At 42.1% G+C, this 19269-nt stretch overlaps 1 protein-coding gene and 1 non-coding gene across 3 annotated transcripts; one reads left to right on the top strand and one right to left on the bottom strand.

Annotated features, from left to right (window-relative positions):
* The first annotated feature begins 3099 nt into the window (after nucleotides 1–3099).
* On the top strand, nucleotides 3100–3247 carry LOC120102029 (small nucleolar RNA SNORA48). The gene has a single exon (XR_005503071.1). It is a non-coding gene; the product is annotated as a small nucleolar RNA SNORA48 (small nucleolar RNA).
* A 5831-nt stretch (nucleotides 3248–9078) lies between these two features.
* Cst13 (cystatin 13) lies at nucleotides 9079–18874 on the bottom strand. Of its 2 annotated transcripts, XM_006235162.5 has the most exons (5): nucleotides 18719–18874; nucleotides 17354–17597; nucleotides 14321–14669; nucleotides 9913–10026; nucleotides 9081–9236 (listed from the first exon to the last, which is right to left on the bottom strand). In XM_006235162.5, the coding sequence occupies exons 3-5, from the start codon at nucleotides 14546–14548 to the stop codon at nucleotides 9153–9155; spliced, it is 426 nt and encodes a 141-aa protein (XP_006235224.1). In that variant the 5' UTR covers nucleotides 14549–14669; nucleotides 17354–17597; nucleotides 18719–18874; the 3' UTR covers nucleotides 9081–9152. The 2 variants fall into 2 exon arrangements, with proteins under 2 accessions (NP_001102813.1, XP_006235224.1); NM_001109343.1 differs by lacking the exon at nucleotides 17354–17597 and having other exon boundaries at nucleotides 9079–9236; nucleotides 18719–18831.
* Between the last annotated feature and the right edge of the window lie 395 nt (nucleotides 18875–19269).

Genomic DNA, 19269 nt, shown 5'->3' with positions numbered 1-19269 from the left:
TCCTCTCATTTCCCAGCATTGCTGCTCTGATCCCTGGTCTGCACTTTTTTCCTCTGTCACTTTGCTTTCTGTCCCTTGAACTTTACTCCGCCCTCCATTTTTTTCCTCCTTTTTTATTTCCAGTCTCCTCAGTGATGATTTCTCCACTAGTGAACTTATGTATGCCTTGATAACATCCTGCTTAATATAAACTCTACTGTCTTCATATGCCTTTAGGTATGACCATCCCATGCTATGGTCACATACAACCATAGCCTATCTCCTTCCTGGAGTTGGAACCTATTTTTTCTCTGCTTTGCCATGGCTATTTTTTATGCCCACCTTCATTTTTTTTTACTGTCAGATACTGTCAACTATGTGCCAAGAGCCATTTTCAGCCACCATCTGTGGTGTGAGTGTGGTTTATTGGACCACAATCATCCTTCTTTGTTTACACTTTGCTGATAGCTGCTTTCAGAACACTGAGTTATTGGAAAAGAGATCCTGTACTCCCGCCCCAAATACCCAAATAGTTATCTTTTTTATTTTCCTTTGGAAATAATGTCTTAAATACTAATTCAAAATACCCAGTTATGGTCTTTGTCACCTCTGATGTGTCAGAGCACCACAGTGATTCACAGTAGCTGCATCCTCTAGTGACCTGTGAGCATGAGCATGCAGGCTCTTTCATGAACCTTGGTCTCCACAGAAAGCAGACCTGAGAACACCTTCACCCAGAAAAGAGTAGTGCTCCATTGTTCAGAATAAGAACCATGATCTTTTTTCTCTGGCATCTCAGCAGACACTATGATAAGAAAACAATATGGCCAAAACCAGTAATTCCCCCAGTCCTGTAGTGGGAAACATGCAAGAAAGACAGAGTTCCAAGTTCTGAGGCTAAGGCAGAACATTCCCTGGCCAACCTGGAAAAAGTATTAAGACAAGGAGAAAGGCTTTTTAGAGAGCAGGCAAACTGAAAAGATAGAACCTGCAACCAACAAAGACCACTTGTCTGGAAGTTGTGGGTACAAGATTTGCATAGAAACCAGCAAGATGGCTCAACAAGTAAGCACTCTTGCTGCCAACCATAAGGACCCAAGTTCAATTCCCCGAACCCTTTGGTAGAAAGACAAACGGATTTCCTCCAAGTCATCCTCTAAGGCATGTCAAAGTGGGCATGCTCATGCATGTGTTTTCACAGACATGGCAAATAGACAAACAAACAGACAGACAAGGAGCCCAGACTATTATATAGGGAGTCTAAAAGTTGAATCATAGAGAATGCCTGGCAGCAGGGTGGCTAGAAACTTCTGGAATTCATATCTACTTTCTGATACCAAGGCAAAGCTGCTATCTCTAGGATGTTCTGAGTTCTGTGAACCTGAAGAAAAAAGGCTGATTAGAACATCTCAGGGACTCAAATCTTTTCAGTTTCTTTCCCAAGAATGGTTGATTCTGTGGTTAATTATTAGGAAAGAAAAGGCCTCTTTTCAATGGAGAAGGGGGAAGATAGCAAAGGGCTACTTTCCCAGGAGATAGATAGTGAAAAGCTACTTTTCCAAGGTGGACAGGAAGATAGAAGCAACTTTCCCAAGGAGATAAGGAGAGACATTCTCTGAAAAATAGTTTTCAGTTCTTGGGTAGCCCCAGTCGAATGTATCTTTTCCAATAAAGCCTGCTGGAAACCAACAATATATTATACAGCTGAATAGCCTTCAGAATGATTAACTTTTAAAATCAAGTGAAAGCATGTAGCCTAGAGGGTTTGCTCATCTCCTCATAGTCCCCCTGACACAGAACTGTCCTTTTCAGATTCACAACCATTCTCTCTATCTTCATTCTCCCACAACCACAATACATATTTACCCAAGACTTAGAACAACACCTAGGTCAAATTTAAAGAGATATTTAAATGGTACTCTACTAGGGACAATATGTTTTAGTCCCAATGATATGAAACATGAAACCTCCATAGTCCCATGATCTTTATGATTACAAGCCAAATTATCTCTTGAACACACTCAGAGTGAGACATTTTACCTGCTCATATTTGACATTAATTGATTAATTTGAAATCAGTTCTCTGAAAACAACTCATTTTTTCAAAATAAGCCATTTATGTTGAATAAGAATGGGCATTAAGAGCCTGGGACATTTTTCAGTTGGTAAGTGGCTTGCCTTGAAAGGATGAGGATCCATGTTTGTATCCCCAGCCAGGCATGGTGGCACATGCCTGTGATCCTAGTCGTGGGAAGACAGAGACAGGAAGATTTCTGGAGTTCACTAGCCAGCAATGTGTTAGCAAATCAGTGTTCTCTGGGTTCAGTAAGAAACCTTGTCTCAAAAGATAAGGTGGAACATAATAGAAGAAAACCCACAACAACCTCTGGCTTCCATAGGCAGGCATACATACATATATGTGTGTCACATGACAACATATACATGTGCATAAATAACATATCATCCTTCATATATGCAAAAAATTATGTCAAATTAGAACGCAAGTGGATAATGCAACTATATAAGCACCAAATTTGGCTAACCCAAATACAGTGTATGGTCAGATGGAGATACTGTGTTATAGCTCAGGGGAAGAGAATAGATGAGAGAAAAATTGAACTGAGAGACCATGCTCCATTTTCTGGGACTGAGGTCACTACTGTGCAAAACCAAGTAGTACATTGAAGACTGTCAAGTGTATGTGTTTCCCCTCTGTGAGGGTCAAAGCTCATTCCTCTTCCAGCACCATTTTCATGAGCCCATGAATACAGCTTGGGGAGAAGCATCACAACTCTGTGGGTCCTGAAGGTTGGGCTCAACAGACTGAACTTTCCCCACTGAGAATTGTGCATAATACTGCAGTGATTCTTTCAAAGGCTGATGACTGGGTCTATGAAGGGACCTTAACCCTGATCTCAATCCATGCTCTATCTTACCATTACATGTACCCTTGATAATATGAGCAGGAACATCAACCTACCTTTATCTAGGACCAACCAGAAGTTAAGACCTCCTGACAAACATTCGAAGATTTGGCATCCCAAGGCCTGTGCTCCTTGCTCAGTGGGGAAATCCACCAAATGTCTGTGTATATGCTCACAGACATTAAAAATGTACACAAACCTCTGACAATAGGCAAAGTGACACCTTATTGATGGTGTTGTTCTTATATCATTCAGGGACAGAACATATGGCTGTCCTTTGTCGATCCTAGCTTGATACCTGCATGGCTTGGTTACCAAAGCTGTTTTATGCCTAGGATCCTTAAAAACCAAATCAAGTCAGGGGGAGGAAGGACAGGCCATGGATGCACAGAGCCTTGCCTACCACCACTCAGCACTGCGTGCAAGGTGGAAAACAGACAGAGACCTGTGGACCTCCATGCCACCCACAGACTGCCCTCCTTGTCAGAAAAGATTGTCACCCAGGGGTCAACCAGCCTGTCAGCCCATGTGACCAGCCTGCAGCAAGAGCCACAATGAGTCACTATGTGGTGAACAGATGAAGAAATGAAAGAGAAATGGAGCAGCTTGAGCCTTCTCAAGAGAGATGGAACTGGAGAATCAAGGACAGAGAGGAGCAGCCTATTGTGAGTGCTCAGCTCTGACACCTGAGGCCTTGCTGAGGTCCCAGTCCAAGATGCTGCTGAGGGCTACATCTGGGTCCTTGGCTGTGCAGCAGCAGGGGTCTGTGTCTATGTCTGTAGCTCATATTATCACTAGGGAACTCGAGGATATACCTGGTCCAGGCATCCATGGGGGACCACATGGATGTCCAGGGCCTGTGCAAAAATGGCTTTGGTGCTATGGAAAGCTGGCCCCACCTCTCACCAATGATAACACTCACTAGAGTGTGCCCTGCACCTCAATTGGGCAACACAGTGAAGCTGGACCAAGATGAAGGCATCAATGAGCTACTGCCAAGGGTATGAGGGTAGGGAGAACTGTCCCAGCCACTGGAAGGCTCCAGCACTTGAGAAAGTGGGACCCAAGCCTTGAGTGGGCAGCACAGTGGAGCTGGCTCTGGAGGCAATTGGTATGGGTGAGCTGTCCCTGAGAGCAGGAGTGCAGGCGTACTGACCCTGCCTTCTGCCAATGATAGCATTGGTTGGCCTAGCCAGAGCAGTACTGGAGAGCCCACCCTACTGCACTGCATGGGAGGTGGAAAACAGATGGTTCAGATAAGGAAAAGCCAGCATGCTCCCAGCTCAGGATCAAAAGCTCTGAACTGACCCACCCCAAAATCAATATCATCTGAGAACGGTTGGGCCGTGTGAAAGGGCCAGTCCTGCTGATCCAAAAATGCAGGATCTTCATGATAAAGGACAATAACAGGATAACCTAAAGGGGTTCTAGTGAGGATCTTATACTGACAGTGTCAAAGAAGCCAAAAATCTAGAACCAGAACAATGGCTCATGCAATGAACATTTGCAAATGAAGATACTGGGATGTGTCCCAGTATACACACTGTGACATACTACAGTTTCCATGATGAGATGATTTCTATGCTTTGTTTCTGTTTATTTCTTTCTATGTGTTTATTTGGAGGGGCAGGTTGCAAGGGTGAAGGGTGAATATGAGAGGATGAGATGAGTGGGAGTGGGGTGCATGATTCACAATAAATCAACAAAATTTTTTTAAAACAAGTATGGACAGCTCACTGGTCCCAGCCCGCAGCTCACTGCTCCCAAACCCCTTGGGAGAGAGAGCTCACCGCCCGAACAGGTGGGCACTCCTGAGACTGCAGAGCAGGAGAGACCACCAATACTGCCCACCCATGCCCACATCCCTGGCCCAAGAGGAAACTGTATACGGCCTCTGGGAACTGGAAGATAGGGGCACTGGAGCTGCAGGTCCCCCGAGCTCCAGATACCACCCAGACCTGAAGGGACCAATCAACAGTTCTCTACACCCAAATCTCATGGGAGGAAGAGCTAAAGCTTCAGAGGGGCAGACATGCCTGGGAAGCCAGAAGAGACTACACTCTGCCCACATTTCTGACTAACGCCACCTAACGCCATCTGGGACCCCGGTGCACAGGGGCTCCCGGAAAAGGTGGTGCGGGTCCTCCTGGTTGCTGCCCTCATGGAGAGCTCAAAAGCAGTCCCCCATGAGCAACTTGAGCCGCGGGACGACAGGTAAGACCAACTTTTCTGCTCCAAGCGACCTGCCTGGTTGACTCAGGACACAGACCCACAGGAACAGCTGAAGACCAGTACACAAGAAAGACTACAAGCCCGAAAGCTGAACACTTTGTTCCCATAACTAGCTGAAAGAAAATAGGAAAACAGGTCTACAGCACTCCTGACACACAGGCCTATAGGACGGTCTAGCCACTGTCAGAAATAGCAGAACAAAGTAACACCAGAGATAATCTGATGGTGAGAGGCAAGCACAGGAACCCAAGCAACAGAAACCAAGATTACATGGCATCATCGGAGCCCAATTCTCCCACCAAAGCAAACACTGAACATCCAAACACACCAGAAAAGCAAGATCTAGATTTAAAATCATATTTGATCATGATGCTGGAGGACTTCAAGAAAGACATGAAGAACTCTCTTAGAGAAACGCAGGAAAACATAAACAAGTAGAAGCCTATAGAGAGGAATCACAAAAATCCCTGAAAGAATTCAAGGAAAACACAATCAAACAGTTGAAGGAATTAAAAATGGAAATAGAAGCAATCAAGAAAAAACACAGGGAAACAACCCTGGATATAGAAAACCAAAGGAAGAGACAAGGAGCCACAGATACAACCATCGCCAACAGAATACAAGAGATAGAAGAGAGAATCTCAGGAGCAGAGGATTCCATAGACATCATCAACACAACTGTCAAAGATAATGTAAAACGGAAAAACCTACTGATCCAAAACATACAGGAAATCCAGGACTCAATGAGAAGATCAAACCTAAGGATAATAGGTATAGAAGAGAGTGAAGACTCCTGGCTCAAAGGACCAGTAAATATCTTCAACAAAATCATAGAAGAAAACTTCCCTAACCTAAAGAAAGAGATGCCCATAAACATACAAGAAGCCTACAGAACTCCAAATAGATTGGACCAGAAAAGAAACTTCTCCCATCACATAATAGTCAAAACACCAAATGCACAAAATAAAGAAAGGATATTAAAAGCAGCAAGGGAAAATGTCAAGTAACATATAAAGGCAGACCTATCAGAATCACACCAGACTTCTCGCCAGAGACTATGAAAGCCAGAAGCTCCTGGACAGATGTCACACAGACCCTAAGAGAACACAAATGTGAAACCAAGATATTCCATGACAAAACCAAATTTACACAATATCTTTCTACAAATCCAGCACTACAAAGGATAATAAATGGTAAAGCCCAACATAAGGAGGCAAGCTACACCCTAGAAAAAGCAAGAAACTAATCGTCTTGGCAACAAAACAAAGAGAAGAAAAGTACACAAACATAGCCTCACATCCAAATATGAATATAACAGGAAGCAATAATCACTATTCCTTAATATCTCTCAACATCAATGGTCTCAACTCCCCAATAAAAGACATAGATTAACAAACTGGATACGCAGTGAGGACCCTGCATTCTGCTACCTACAGGAAACACACCTCAGAGACAAAGACAGACACTACCTCAGAGTGAAAGGCTAGAAAACAACTTTTCAAGCAAATAGTTGGAAGAAGCACAATGGAGTAGCCATTCTAATATCGAATAAAATCAATTTTCAACTAAAAGTCATCAAAAAAGATAAGAAAGAACACTTCATATTCATCAAAGGAAAAATCCACCAAGATGAACTCTCAATCCTAAATATCTGTGCTCCAAATACAAGGGCACCTACATACATAAAAGAAACTTTACCAAAACTCAAAACACACATTGCACCTCACACAATAATAGAAGGAGATTTCAACACCCCACTCTCATCAATGGACAGGTCATGGAAACAGAAATTAAACAGAGATATAGACAGACTAAGAGAAGTCATGAACCAAATGGACTTATAGATACTTATAGAACATTCTATCCTAAAGCATTCTTCTCACCACCTCATGGTACTTTCTCCAAAATTGACCATATAATTGGTCATAAAACAGGCCTCAACAGATATAATCCCATGCGTCCTATCAGACCACCACAGGCTAAAGCTAGTCTTCAATAACAGTAAGGGAAGAACGCCCACATATACATGGAAGTTTAACAATGCTCTACTCAATGATAACCTGGTCAAGAAGAAATAAAGAAAGAAATTAAAGACTTTTTAGAATTTAATGAAAATGAAGGTACAACATACCCAAACTTATGGGACACAATGAAAGCTGTGCTAAGAAGAAAACTCATAGCTCTGAGTGCCTGCAGAAAGAAACAGGAGAGAGCATATGTCAGGAGCTTGACAACACACCTAAAAGCTCGAGCAGCAAACCACTGAACTGAGAATGGGACCCCTGTTGAAGGAATCAGAGAAAGGACTGAAAGAGTTTGAAGGGGTTCAAGACCCCATATGATCAACAATGCCAACCAACCAGAGCTTCCAGAGACTAAGCCACTACCCAGAGACTATACATGGACTGACCCTGGGCTCCAACCGCATAGGTAGCAATGAATAGCCTAGTAAGGGCACCAGTGGAAGGGGAAGCCCTTGGTCCTGCCAAGACAGAACCTCCAGTGAATGTGATTGTTGGGGGAGGGCAGTAATGGGGGGAGGATGGGGAGGGGAACACCAATATAGAGGGGAGGGGGAGGGGTTAGGGGAATGTTGGCCCAGAAACCAGGAAAGGGAATAGCAATCGAAATGTAAATAAGAAATACTCAAGTTAATAAAGATAAAAAAAAAAGTATGGACAAAGGATAGACTGCGGGACGTATGGTCACACACTACAACTTCCACAATGGGTGTTTTTTTCTTTTTAGGGAGAAGTTACAAGGGCATGGTTGAAGGGTGGTTGCAAAGGGATGGGGAGATGAGTGGGATTAAGGTGCATGATGTGAAATTCACAAAGAACCAATGTAATGTGTGTAGTGGGGGAAGAAAAGCAAAGAAGAAGGAAATGTGCACAGCAGTAAGAAGGGGGTGAGACTATGAAGAAGCAATAAGGCATAGTAAAGACAGCCTGATCTCAGGGCAGGGAGTCGAATTCTACAAGAGTTCCTCTCCTAGAGTTCCACACCCTGTTCCCAACCGCCACAGAGCTAGGACCAGGAAAAGTGCCATTTCACTTAACCCTTTAGCACAGCCAGGCACCAGGTTAAAGGAGGCAAAGGTGAATTGTCTGCTGTCTGACCCCATAGCAGGATTCCATGAGTAGTAACCTCACCCACCACCCACAGAAAGCAGGCAGTGTTAGTAGATACTGCTCTCCAGGAGAAATGTGTCACCTTAGTTTTCTCTCCAGACATCTAGCTCCAGAAAGACATTGGAGGCAACATAGATTATCTGCACCTGTAGGTCTAAACCAGCCTTCGTCACAAATGATGTACAAGTATAACTGGTCTTCTGGTTGATCTCAATAAAGCCATCTTCCCCATATTTATTCATAAGTAGAGAATACACCACTCAACCAGAAAACCATTAGAGAATTCTTGGTGAACCTCACCAGATTGAGACTTGAGTCACTCAAGACCTAACAACTGTCTCGTTCCATCTTCCCAAACCCTCACTTAAGATAGATAAAGCCTACTCCAGAGGATTCCTCAGCCTGCTGTGAACTAAGTAGGAACTGATTTTCTCAGGGAACAACCAGAAACTGAAATGAGGCCATGAATGACAGCAAAGGTGATAATGCAACTGGCAGGTGCTGTTAGTGCTTTGCTAATGCCATGCATGCTATGTGAACTTCATGGGTGAAGAAGGAACCCCATGGAGCCACTGTAGACAGTGGAAGTTATTTGTGCTTGGAGATTCGTTAGACTATAAGTAGTATCCATTTACTAGCCACAGATTCCCTTTCCTTGGCAATGATGGAACCACCTAGGGAAGGCTATCCAACCCCAGAAAATAGTACCACACACTCTCAGCACTAGTTCCAAAGAACATGAGAACACACACACACACACACACACACACACACACACACACACACACACACACTAAAGTCAACAGGTCAGTTGTGGTGGTCCATTCTCTTGCAAGCATCTTTATTCATTTAAAAGAAAAGAGTGGCAAGGTGTACTGGATGCTGATTAGATATCTTTACATTGTTTCTTCAGCATTTTAAGTTCGAACTTCCATGGTTTCGAGCTAACAATAAAAATGCAAAACACCATCTAAAAGAGACATAAAGAACAGTTACTTAGGGAACTTTGGAGAAGGTATTGCAAAGTGCCTAAAATTGGATCCCCAGCACCCATGTAAAAAGAAGGTAGACATAGTTCTGGTTTTAGCAAGGACAGATTCATATGCCAGCACACCCTTTAGTCCTAGAAAAGAACAGGACAGATTTTTGCTCTATGTCTTTGTGCCAGAGAAGCCCCAAACAGGAGGAATGAACTTCGAGCAGCTCCAGCTTTATCAGCTAATCCTCTGTGAAGTACTGTGTGTGACTGTGGTGACTCACTTGTCTAGAACATTCCTGCCAGTACATACCATTGGAGCAGAACGGTTGGTTACCCAGAAGAACTCTGACCAGAATGCAAGATAGCAATAGATAATGAATTGGCTTTGCTTTAAGCCTTTTATGTGTCATCTATATGTATCTCTATGTGTGCTCATGTCTGTGTCTCCCTGGATACAAGTACATACGTATGTATATGTCTTATAGAATGGGGTAGGATGATGTCAATGATAGATAATAGAAACATCTTAGGACTGCAGTCTGGCTATCACAGTCTCAAATGAAGAAAGCTTAAATAAGAAATTAGCAAATATGTCTTAACTGTCCTCTCAATGTTCACTATCACACAGGTGGGACCGGGGCAATTTCCTCTTATGTCAACCACATACCTTTTTCATTTTAGGATCATTTTGAATCAAGCAGTTTTCATTGTCTCCTGCAATTTTCTTGCACATTGTTCGGGCAATGTTTACTTCAAGATAATACTCCAAGCTGTCTGTGATCTGTCAACGAGTCGTGTAAATTAAATCTCACAGAAGAAAACAGCACCAAGTATCCCTTCTGATGAGCCAATATGCCACTGGCTACTTAGGGCTAGAAGATATTCCTACTCTTCCTCCGTGCTACGTCTCCTGGCAGAAGTTTTGAAATTATTTGAGATAATTCTTACCTTGACATCTGTCTATCTTGTTTTACTTTTATTGACTGACATCATCATTATTATCGTGCATATACATATACATATGCTGTATGTATGTGTTCATGTGGGTTGGTGCATATGTACATATGAGCATGCACTGAAAGGCCACAGGTCAATCAATGTTGATGTCTTCTTGGATCACTCTCATTGATTGATTGTTTGATTGATTGATTGATTGATTGATTTTGCTAAGCTGTCTGTCAAGAGAAGCTCAGGGATCTGCTTGTGCCAAGTGCTGGGGTTGCAGACGTGCACTACAATGCCTAACATTTGAGTAGATGCTGTAGCTCAGACTCAGGCCCTCATGAATTTGCAGCCTCCGTTTTACTGACTGAGTCATCTCCCTAATGCCTGGGTTTTTAATTTTATAATAATAGTAATATCCCCAGAGTAAAACAAAGAAATTATAAGCAAAGCGCATTCTCCAGGGAAAATTAACCATTTATTTATTGGAATTTGAGATTAGGTCACCTGGAAAGAACTGGTATTTAATTTTTGAGGTTTTTAAAGGCTCCACATTCACAGATCAGGGAGCTTAGCAGAATTCTTTTTACTGTATCTAACCATAGCAGAGAACAGAAGGACAGGAGGGAGCATACCACACACACACACACACACACACACACCAAAAAAAAAAATAATAAGGCAGGAGATTGAGTTTGCAGCCAGCCTCAAGACCCTTAAGAACAAATTGGTGTCCAAGGAAAATTGCCAACTAGTTTAGCAAAATCAATAAATCAGTGAGTTTCATGTTTGGGGAAAGTGAGCAATGAAAACAGCAATGTTAACCAGTAAGCACTCACACAGGCACCCACGTTGTCAGAGAGAGAAGTCAGTCAGATGCCAAAGGTAAGAATTCTCTTTGTAACATAAAATCCTCTTCTTAGGGCCACATCTTCATACCCTTGCATAAGGGATTAACTTTCCAAAACATGTTTGTAGGAGGACACATTCAAATGACAGCACATGTCTTTCTCAGAGGCAACTATGAGAGAGCCCAGGAGCTGACAGACCAGGGGAAAGAATAAAGAATTCTACAATTTTGGGGGGGCACAGAGAGCCCTGCACTGACAGAGAAGCACTCCAAGACCCAGGAATATTAATCTTACAGGGGTGTCCCCTCAATGAAGGAGATAAAAATCAAATGCCTGCGTTTCCTTCAGAAAACTGAGAGTGGATTTTGTTAATGACCCAGTGTTCTTTGTGCTATCTGTGGAGGCAGACCTCACCCACATTTTATTTCATAGGAAGACCTCATCCAAATTCCCCAGAATGATTATTCTAAACTCTCCCCTCCCTTAGAAGAGATGTCACTTGTACTTTATGGCCTGCTGACCTCTATGCTATCATACAAAAACCACCCTAGATTCTAGGCCTTTTAACACAAAACCCACCCTGGTGGTCACAAGTACTTTGTAAAAAAAAAAAGTTTATATGCACCTTAAGCTTTATTGTGCACCTGTAATTGAACTGATTGTTGCCTGGAAACCTTTTTCCTTATTTTACTGGGTTTTGAATATACTGATAATGAACTTCCTGGCATTAGATTCCCCAAAGTCTGTTCCTGGTTGATAAAATAAATCTGCACACAGTTTTCATTCTTATCTCTTTGAGGGTTCACTTCCCTGTCTGGATACCTGCAGGAACCCTCTCAAACAACTGAAAGCTTTAGCCTCTGTTATATCCATCTTTCAGAAACCTAGAGGCACTTTTGTGATGAGAGTTCTGGTAATTTACTCTTACTTTTAAAAGTGTACACATACCTAATGCTCAGTTGGTCAATAAATTCATGGTAGGTGGAGGAAGGTTTCTCAAGCAAGACACAAAATCCAAACAACACACAAAGAGAAAGCTAAGTGCTGTGTGTTTTCAAAAGTCTACAGAGTGCATAAGCAAAATTAAACTGCAAACAGTATAAGTACAGCCATATACATACATGTCTATGTGTGTATGTGACACATTTTTCACGGTACTGAAAAATACAAAAGGATATATTTTCTTATCCATCAAACAGATGAGCATCTAAAAGTCAAGAGAGTTCCAATATTGATATGATGAATAGCGAGAGACATATACCAGCAGCACTGGCGGGAGCCTGAATCTATTTCGTCCAGAACCTAACTGAGGCCCTGTGTTCAGTGTACAACATGACAAATACAACTCTAAAAAGATAGGCTGAGTAGCAGTATCCAGGAGCAATTTGCCTTTATCTCACAAATATATTCTCTAACCAAAGAATTCAGAGTGTTGACTATGTTGAATGCAATGGCATGTCCATTGTACTATGTTTTCTAGTAACAAACCTACTGATCTGCTAGGATATAAGCAAAAATAATCATGGTAATTTAGTTTTCATACATACATATATATAGAGATATAGATATTCACAGAAAGTACAGAATGTGTGTGTGAATTCCTGTGACATTTTGAGTGGCAAAATAAACAAAATACAGTATGATTTCATGAATATAAAATACACTCAATTGGACCAGTGAGATGGCTCCACAGGTAAAACTACCTACCACCAAACTTGAAAACCTGAGTTTGATTCCCAGAATCTACATGGTAGAAGACAAGGACTGACTCTGACATTGTTTTCTTCCTCCAACTCCCACACCCCTCCCTCCTCATATCTTCCTTTCTATCTCACATACAGAGAGGGGAGGAGAGAGATAAAGGGAGGGGGATGGGAGGGAGAGAGGGAGAAGGAGAGGGAGGGGAAGAGAGAAGGAGAGAGGGAGAGAGGGAGAGGGCGAGGAAATTTTGAATCTTTCCATAATCTATGTACATAGAAAATATCTGGAAAGAGAGAGCAAACTATTTTAGTGGATGGTATTCTATGAAGTAGCCAGACAGATTAGAAATGCAAAAAACAATTTTCTCTTTTTTTATTAGGTGTGCATGTATCTGTGTGTGTGTGTGTGTGTGTGTGTGTGTGTGTGTGTGTGTGTGTGTATAAGTGTGGGTATGATACTATGTACTGGTAGCTCAAGAAAATATCTAAATTTGAAATTCCAAAGCAAGTTTTCTGAATGTATATCGCTTTCATGCCACCATAAATTATGATAATTTATAGAACCTCTGTGTTTCTAAGTTAAAATAATTGCAAGCAGTGACAATTCACTCAGCCACCAACTAGTCATGGGCCTAATGTACATTCCCAATTGTTCAGCAAACAAGAGACAAGGGAGTTCTTGCATGCCAAGGCAGCCCTTCCCTGCTTTTCCAGACTCCTCTGACTTTGGACCTTTCAGGTACCTTGTTTTTCCCTTTTGCTGGACTCTTCCCTGCTATGGAGCATGAATCAAAAGTTGCTCACTCTATCCAGTCACTCAGAGTCATACCCTGAGTACAATCACAAGGATCTGGGTTTATGTCTTGACTCCCTTACTAGCTCTACAGCACTGTACACTTTCCATGACTCGGTTTCCTCTCTTTAGCACAGAAGAATAGCCCCTGATTAGGAACTATACAAGCTGAATGAGCGAGTCATGAAAAAAGGCCAACTAACATAGAGGAAATGTTCTAGTTGAACCCAAGTAGTTCCAGGCTGCTGTACAAGCTCATATGGACTGACCCTCAACACTGCACAAAACCACAGAGGTCCCTTCTGAGCTCTGGCCTACCCTTTAAACTTTTTATTTATCTTTATTTTCTGTGTATGAGTGTTTAGCCTATATACATATATGTATACCATGTACATGCCTGGGGATCTCAAAACCCAGAAAGAGGCATCAGAGCCCCAAGAACTTGAGTTACAAAGAGTTGTGAGCCGCCATATGGATGATGGTAACTAAATCTGGGTTATCTGCAAGAGAAGAAAGTGATCTTAACCACTGGGCTAGCCCCTGACCTACAGTTTCAGTGTTGCTACAACCAATTTTAATTGATACTTTATGTTTCTTTTGCATAATAAATAAGTAAATACATAGAAAAATTTAATTCATCTTCACTTCTAAAATGAAATGATATGTTGTAGATAAAGGCATCCAATGGCCTTGTTTCCATTCCTATATAGTAACTATCACTTGACACTTGTCTCTGCCCCCAGCAGAAGACTAGACAATAAAGAAGCAAGGAGCAGACAGCATACTCACCTGCTCCTGAGATTTTAGGATATCCACCACCTTGAAGTTGTATTGATCATTGCTGGCCTTGTTGTATTCTTTCATGGCATACCAGAGTGCATGCTGGACATAGACATAGGATTTGGGGATGTCTTCAAATGGCCTTACAATCGTTGGTGAGCCCCAGGCTTCGACTCTTCTAGATACAAATTCCACTGTGATCACCAAGAACATCAGGGTCTGTAAAAATCTGGCCATGGTGCTTCATTCAAGGAATGTATCTGGTTCTTGTTTTCTTTTCAGAGCTGGTGTAGATGTAGCCAGCAAGGCACCTGCTTCCTCTGCAGGTCAACGGATCCTTTCTCTTCAACTCCTGACACTGTTGTGGGTTACAAGGAAGGAATGTCTGTAGTCATCACTATGATACTGTACTATAGTGAGAAATGCATATTTGATTTTCATCCCCATTTCTGTGATTAGAACCCTAGGTATTCCCGAGTGATAACATGAGAAAAGAGCATCTACACATTCCACGGCAAGCCCTTTTATAGCATGCGTAAGTCAGCTCTAGGTGAGCCCCGTGGCAACAAAAAGATGGAGTTCATTGTCAGAAGAACCAAGTAAGCTGGACCTTACAGTTCACCTTTGACCTTGAGGGGGTGAAGACTGAGTTAATCAGCAGTGGTTAATGATTTTATCAGTTGTGCCTGTCTCAAAGCATTATGAGAGCTTCCAGGTTGATTAAGACATGGGGCAGAGATGTAGATGAAAGAAACCCCAAGTAACATCCTTTCTTGCATCGAGCTGCTCATCTGCTTATCCATGCCAAGGCACAGGGGGAAATTTGATTGCAACTAGAATTATGGTGTGGAATCTTTACCTGTAGATGGGTCATGATTCCCTCACCATCATTGAGTGGATCAGTGCCCTTTATTGCAAAGGCAGGTTAGTTTCTTCAGGGGTGACTTTGTGCTGTTTTGTCACTTACTCCTCTGCCATGCTGTGACACAGTGCAAACACCCTCAGCAGACATAGTCCCTCAAATGTGTACTTCAAATCACACACCTCAGATCCACCTTTATTGTTTTCAATTTATGATATTTGGTCATAACAAAAGCTGGAATAAGATACCAAAAATGGCAGAGGTTGTGGGGTTACTCCTTTCATAGCCAAGTTCAAAGGAAGTTTGAGCTACCCCAGGAACCTTCCACTGGTGACTGACATCTAAAGTGAGAGGTTTTATGAAAGCAAGTCAAACTTCTGTTGTCTTAGGCCAGTACCAGGTAATGTTGCAATTTAACTGAATCACTGTTTGTCCATTTGATGCTAGAAAGAATTAAAACATTTCTTGGAGATCTCACACATGGGGTTCTAGGGGTACTTAGTGAATCAAACAAAAGTGTCCGGCTAGTCCCAGAGATGCATCCCCACCAATTTCCCTGGAGACCTGGGATGGGAAGCTTCAAGGAGTCTATGAGAATGACCTTAGCTGAGATTCCTACAAGTGGGGTACATAGAGACTGAAGTGGCCACCTCCTGTAGCCAGGCAGGACTTCCAGAGGAAAGAACAGGACATCAGCCCACCCACAAAACCTTCAACCCAAAATCTGTCCTGTCTATAAGATGTGTAAGGATAAAGATGAAGCAGAGATTCAGAGAATGGCCAACCTATGACTGGCCCAACTTGGACTGAGCATGTGGGAGAGAGATAACCCCTGACTCTATTAACGACATTCTGCTATGCTTGCAAATGGGAACCTAGCATAACTGTCTCCTGAAAGGCTTCATCCTGCAGCTGATGGAAACAGCTGTAGAGACCCATAGCCAAACATCAGGAAGATGAGTGATAGCATTGAGAAAGCTGGAGGGGTCAAGGGCACCACAAGAAGACCTACAGTGTCAACTAACCTAGGCCCATGAGGGCTCACAGAGACTGAACCACTAACCAAAAAGCATGCAGGGGGTATGGATAGGTCCTTCATACATTTGTTGCAGATGTACAATTTGGTCTTCATGTGGGTCCCCCTAACAGTTTGGAGTGGGGGCTATCTGTGCTTTGTTGCCTGCCATGGATCCCCTTTCCCTACCTGTATTTCATGTTTGGGCCTCAGTGGGAGGGGAGGTGCTTAGTTCTGCTGGGACCAGATGTCCCAGGGTGGAGTGGTAACTAAGGAGAGATTCCCCTTCTATGAGGAAAAGGGGAGGGTTTTGTAAGAGCAAGACTAGGAGAAGAGATAGGGGTCTGAAGTTGGGATGTAATGTGAATAAAAAATAATGCAAAAGTACACACTGCAACAATGATCTCACAATTTCTCTCTCTCTCCCCTTCACCAAAGAAAGTTAATAAAACCTTCACTATTATAATTCAGCCCATTTTCCCCACGCCAGTTGTTTCCAGGGAAAATTTATACTTACCTCTATATTCTGGCACCCCCAACCCCCATCCCCTCTTGTTTGTTTGTTTGTTTGTTTGTTTGTTTGTTCATTTGTGCTGAGTGATACCATCTCCTTGTTCTCAAGATCACAATGAATGTCTGATCCTTAAGCACTGACATCATGAAACACCCTTTCTCAGCAAGAATGTGGTTTCAAAGTTTTTAATTTTCATGTACCGATGTGGTAACCCCCATCTGAGATTTCACACAGCCTCAACAGCTGCATCTATAGAACCTCCTTCATTACCTGGATGGCTCATTAGAACTCAGACCATCTCACTATCCTGAGGCTCATCAGGCCCTGAGCCTCTTATGTCACTTACTCACTGCCATCTTCCCTGCAGACAGTATACTGAGTAGCCCCCTTACAAAGAAGAAAAATGAGACTTATTAAGAAGCCAAGAAAATGTGTAAGACTACTTGATAGTGGCTTCCAGGACTAACCACTACTGGCCCCACCTTGTTAACCTACTTTAAGAGACATGAACACATTAAGTCTTAGTCTGGAATACACATTAGTTTTGGAGAATATCCAATTTTACCAGAGAAAATAAACTAAGTTAAAATTTCTAAGATCTGGACACACTGGTTAAAGCATGTAGAATATAGACAATGAACAAACAAATACCTTGAGAGACACTTCAGAATTTTTAAGAAGTTGAGAGACTATATTTAGGTTGGGTATAGAATTGACGAAAAAACTAAAAGACAACCAACATCCATCAGGTATTATTTCTGAGGTCTTCGTTCAGTGATTCTCTGATAACATCATTATGGCCCCATGTATCCTCTCCATAGGTAATGCCAATCAACTCCTGCTGTAGGCTCTCTCAAGTGGACAACTAAGCCAGGTAGGTGCACTTGAATCAAATCTATAAGGGAATAATCAAGTGTAGCATTCTACATCACTCTGGTTTGAGTTGTACACAAAGAACTGAGTACAAAGATATTAATGGAAAATTCCAGAAATAAGCAACTCATGAATTCAAAATCATTTTATTGTATAACACTCTAATATGCTCTATTTTATTGGTAGCTCTTATTCATCCTTGCAGATAATTTATGAATCAAACTTTATCATGTTATATCTATATAGTAAAAGGAACAGTATATCTGACATTGATACTACTTACAGTGCAAGCATCCACTGTAGAGAAAAAGGTCAAAAACAAAAACAAAACTCCCATATTTTAGCAACCAAGCCACAACTACTTTGACTCTGCTTGTGACTTAAGATGTCTTATACAAGCATCTGAAGCATAATTCCTAGTGACGTATAGCATCTGACATAGATAATCTCGAGAAAGACAAGTTGTGTTGTAAAATGTATTATTTAATAAGATAGTGAGACACCCACCTATCTGGATTTGTACCCCACACAAATGGTCAATAAGACCAAGTAATTGCCCCCAACTGCCATAACACTTTTATATCCTATCAGCCACACAACTTTCTCTTTTTGGTCTTATCTGCTACCCACTTGTAACATATTTCACTAAGTTTTCTTCCTGTTTGTGTCCTTGGTAAGCTTTTTACTAACATCCATTGCTCTTGTCTACCTCATCTTGCACAGCACTGACTGGTCATCTTTGAATATTCCTCATGAGTAAGCAAAACTGGTTTACTGGCACATCACTTGCTCAAATCTTCACTGTAATCCCATTAACCTACCATCAGAATGAAGGTGATGCAGCAGGAGACACAAAATGTGAGCCCATGTTCCAGGCAACATGGCCTCTCCACCTCCCTTCACTTGCCCTGTTTCTTAAACATGTTAACAAGCCCCATCAAGCACCTTGCTTCTTATTTGGTGTGTTAAAGGAGATTCTGAACCAAGTCTTCAGTACGTGATTCTGTTTTCTAATCTATGGATTACTTTCCTGGTCCTTGAAGACCATCCTGAACACTACTCTGTACCATGTTTAAACCAGGCTCTCAGACTTGTTGTTGGTCTCTGGGCCTTAAAGTGACTAATCTATCCCACAGGACATACCTTTATCAGCAGTGAAGACTAAGATTAAATGGCCTCTAGCCCCATATTGCTCTCAGCTACCAGCAGACTCAGGTCATGCTCCTGCTTCTGGATAGGCACCTGTTGGGGTTTAAGCCCCAGATACATCTGGCCTCCGACTTCACTCTCCTACCAGGTGGTCATACCTGCATCCCCTTTGTGAGGTAAGCTAGGCACTCTGATGCTGCTCTAGTCTGGAAACCTCAGACAAACAGGTCCTATCAGCCTTTTCCTCGCTGCCCTTGTATTATGTGACACTATCTCACGGTTATGTGAAAAAAAAGTATATCATCCCAGATAGGAAACCAAAAGCAAACTAAATATCACTGCCAAAGGACAACTTGGTGAGGCAGTGAATTTTACTGGGTCTACTTTTAGAAATATAGGTGAGGGCTTACTCACAGGAGTACAAATGACCCAAAGTTGCATCAGTTTTTATTGTTCTTTTTGTTGATAGCTATCTGTGGTGGTTTGAATATGCTTGGTCATTTAAAGGGGCACTATTAGGAGGTGTGACTTTTGTTTGAATAGGT

This window comes from Rattus norvegicus, chromosome 3 (assembly GCF_036323735.1).
Source record: "Rattus norvegicus strain BN/NHsdMcwi chromosome 3, GRCr8, whole genome shotgun sequence".
Taxonomy (NCBI): Eukaryota; Metazoa; Chordata; class Mammalia; order Rodentia; family Muridae; genus Rattus; species Rattus norvegicus.
Note: the sequence above shows the minus strand (reverse complement) of the source record. Positions and strands in the feature narration are given on the sequence as shown.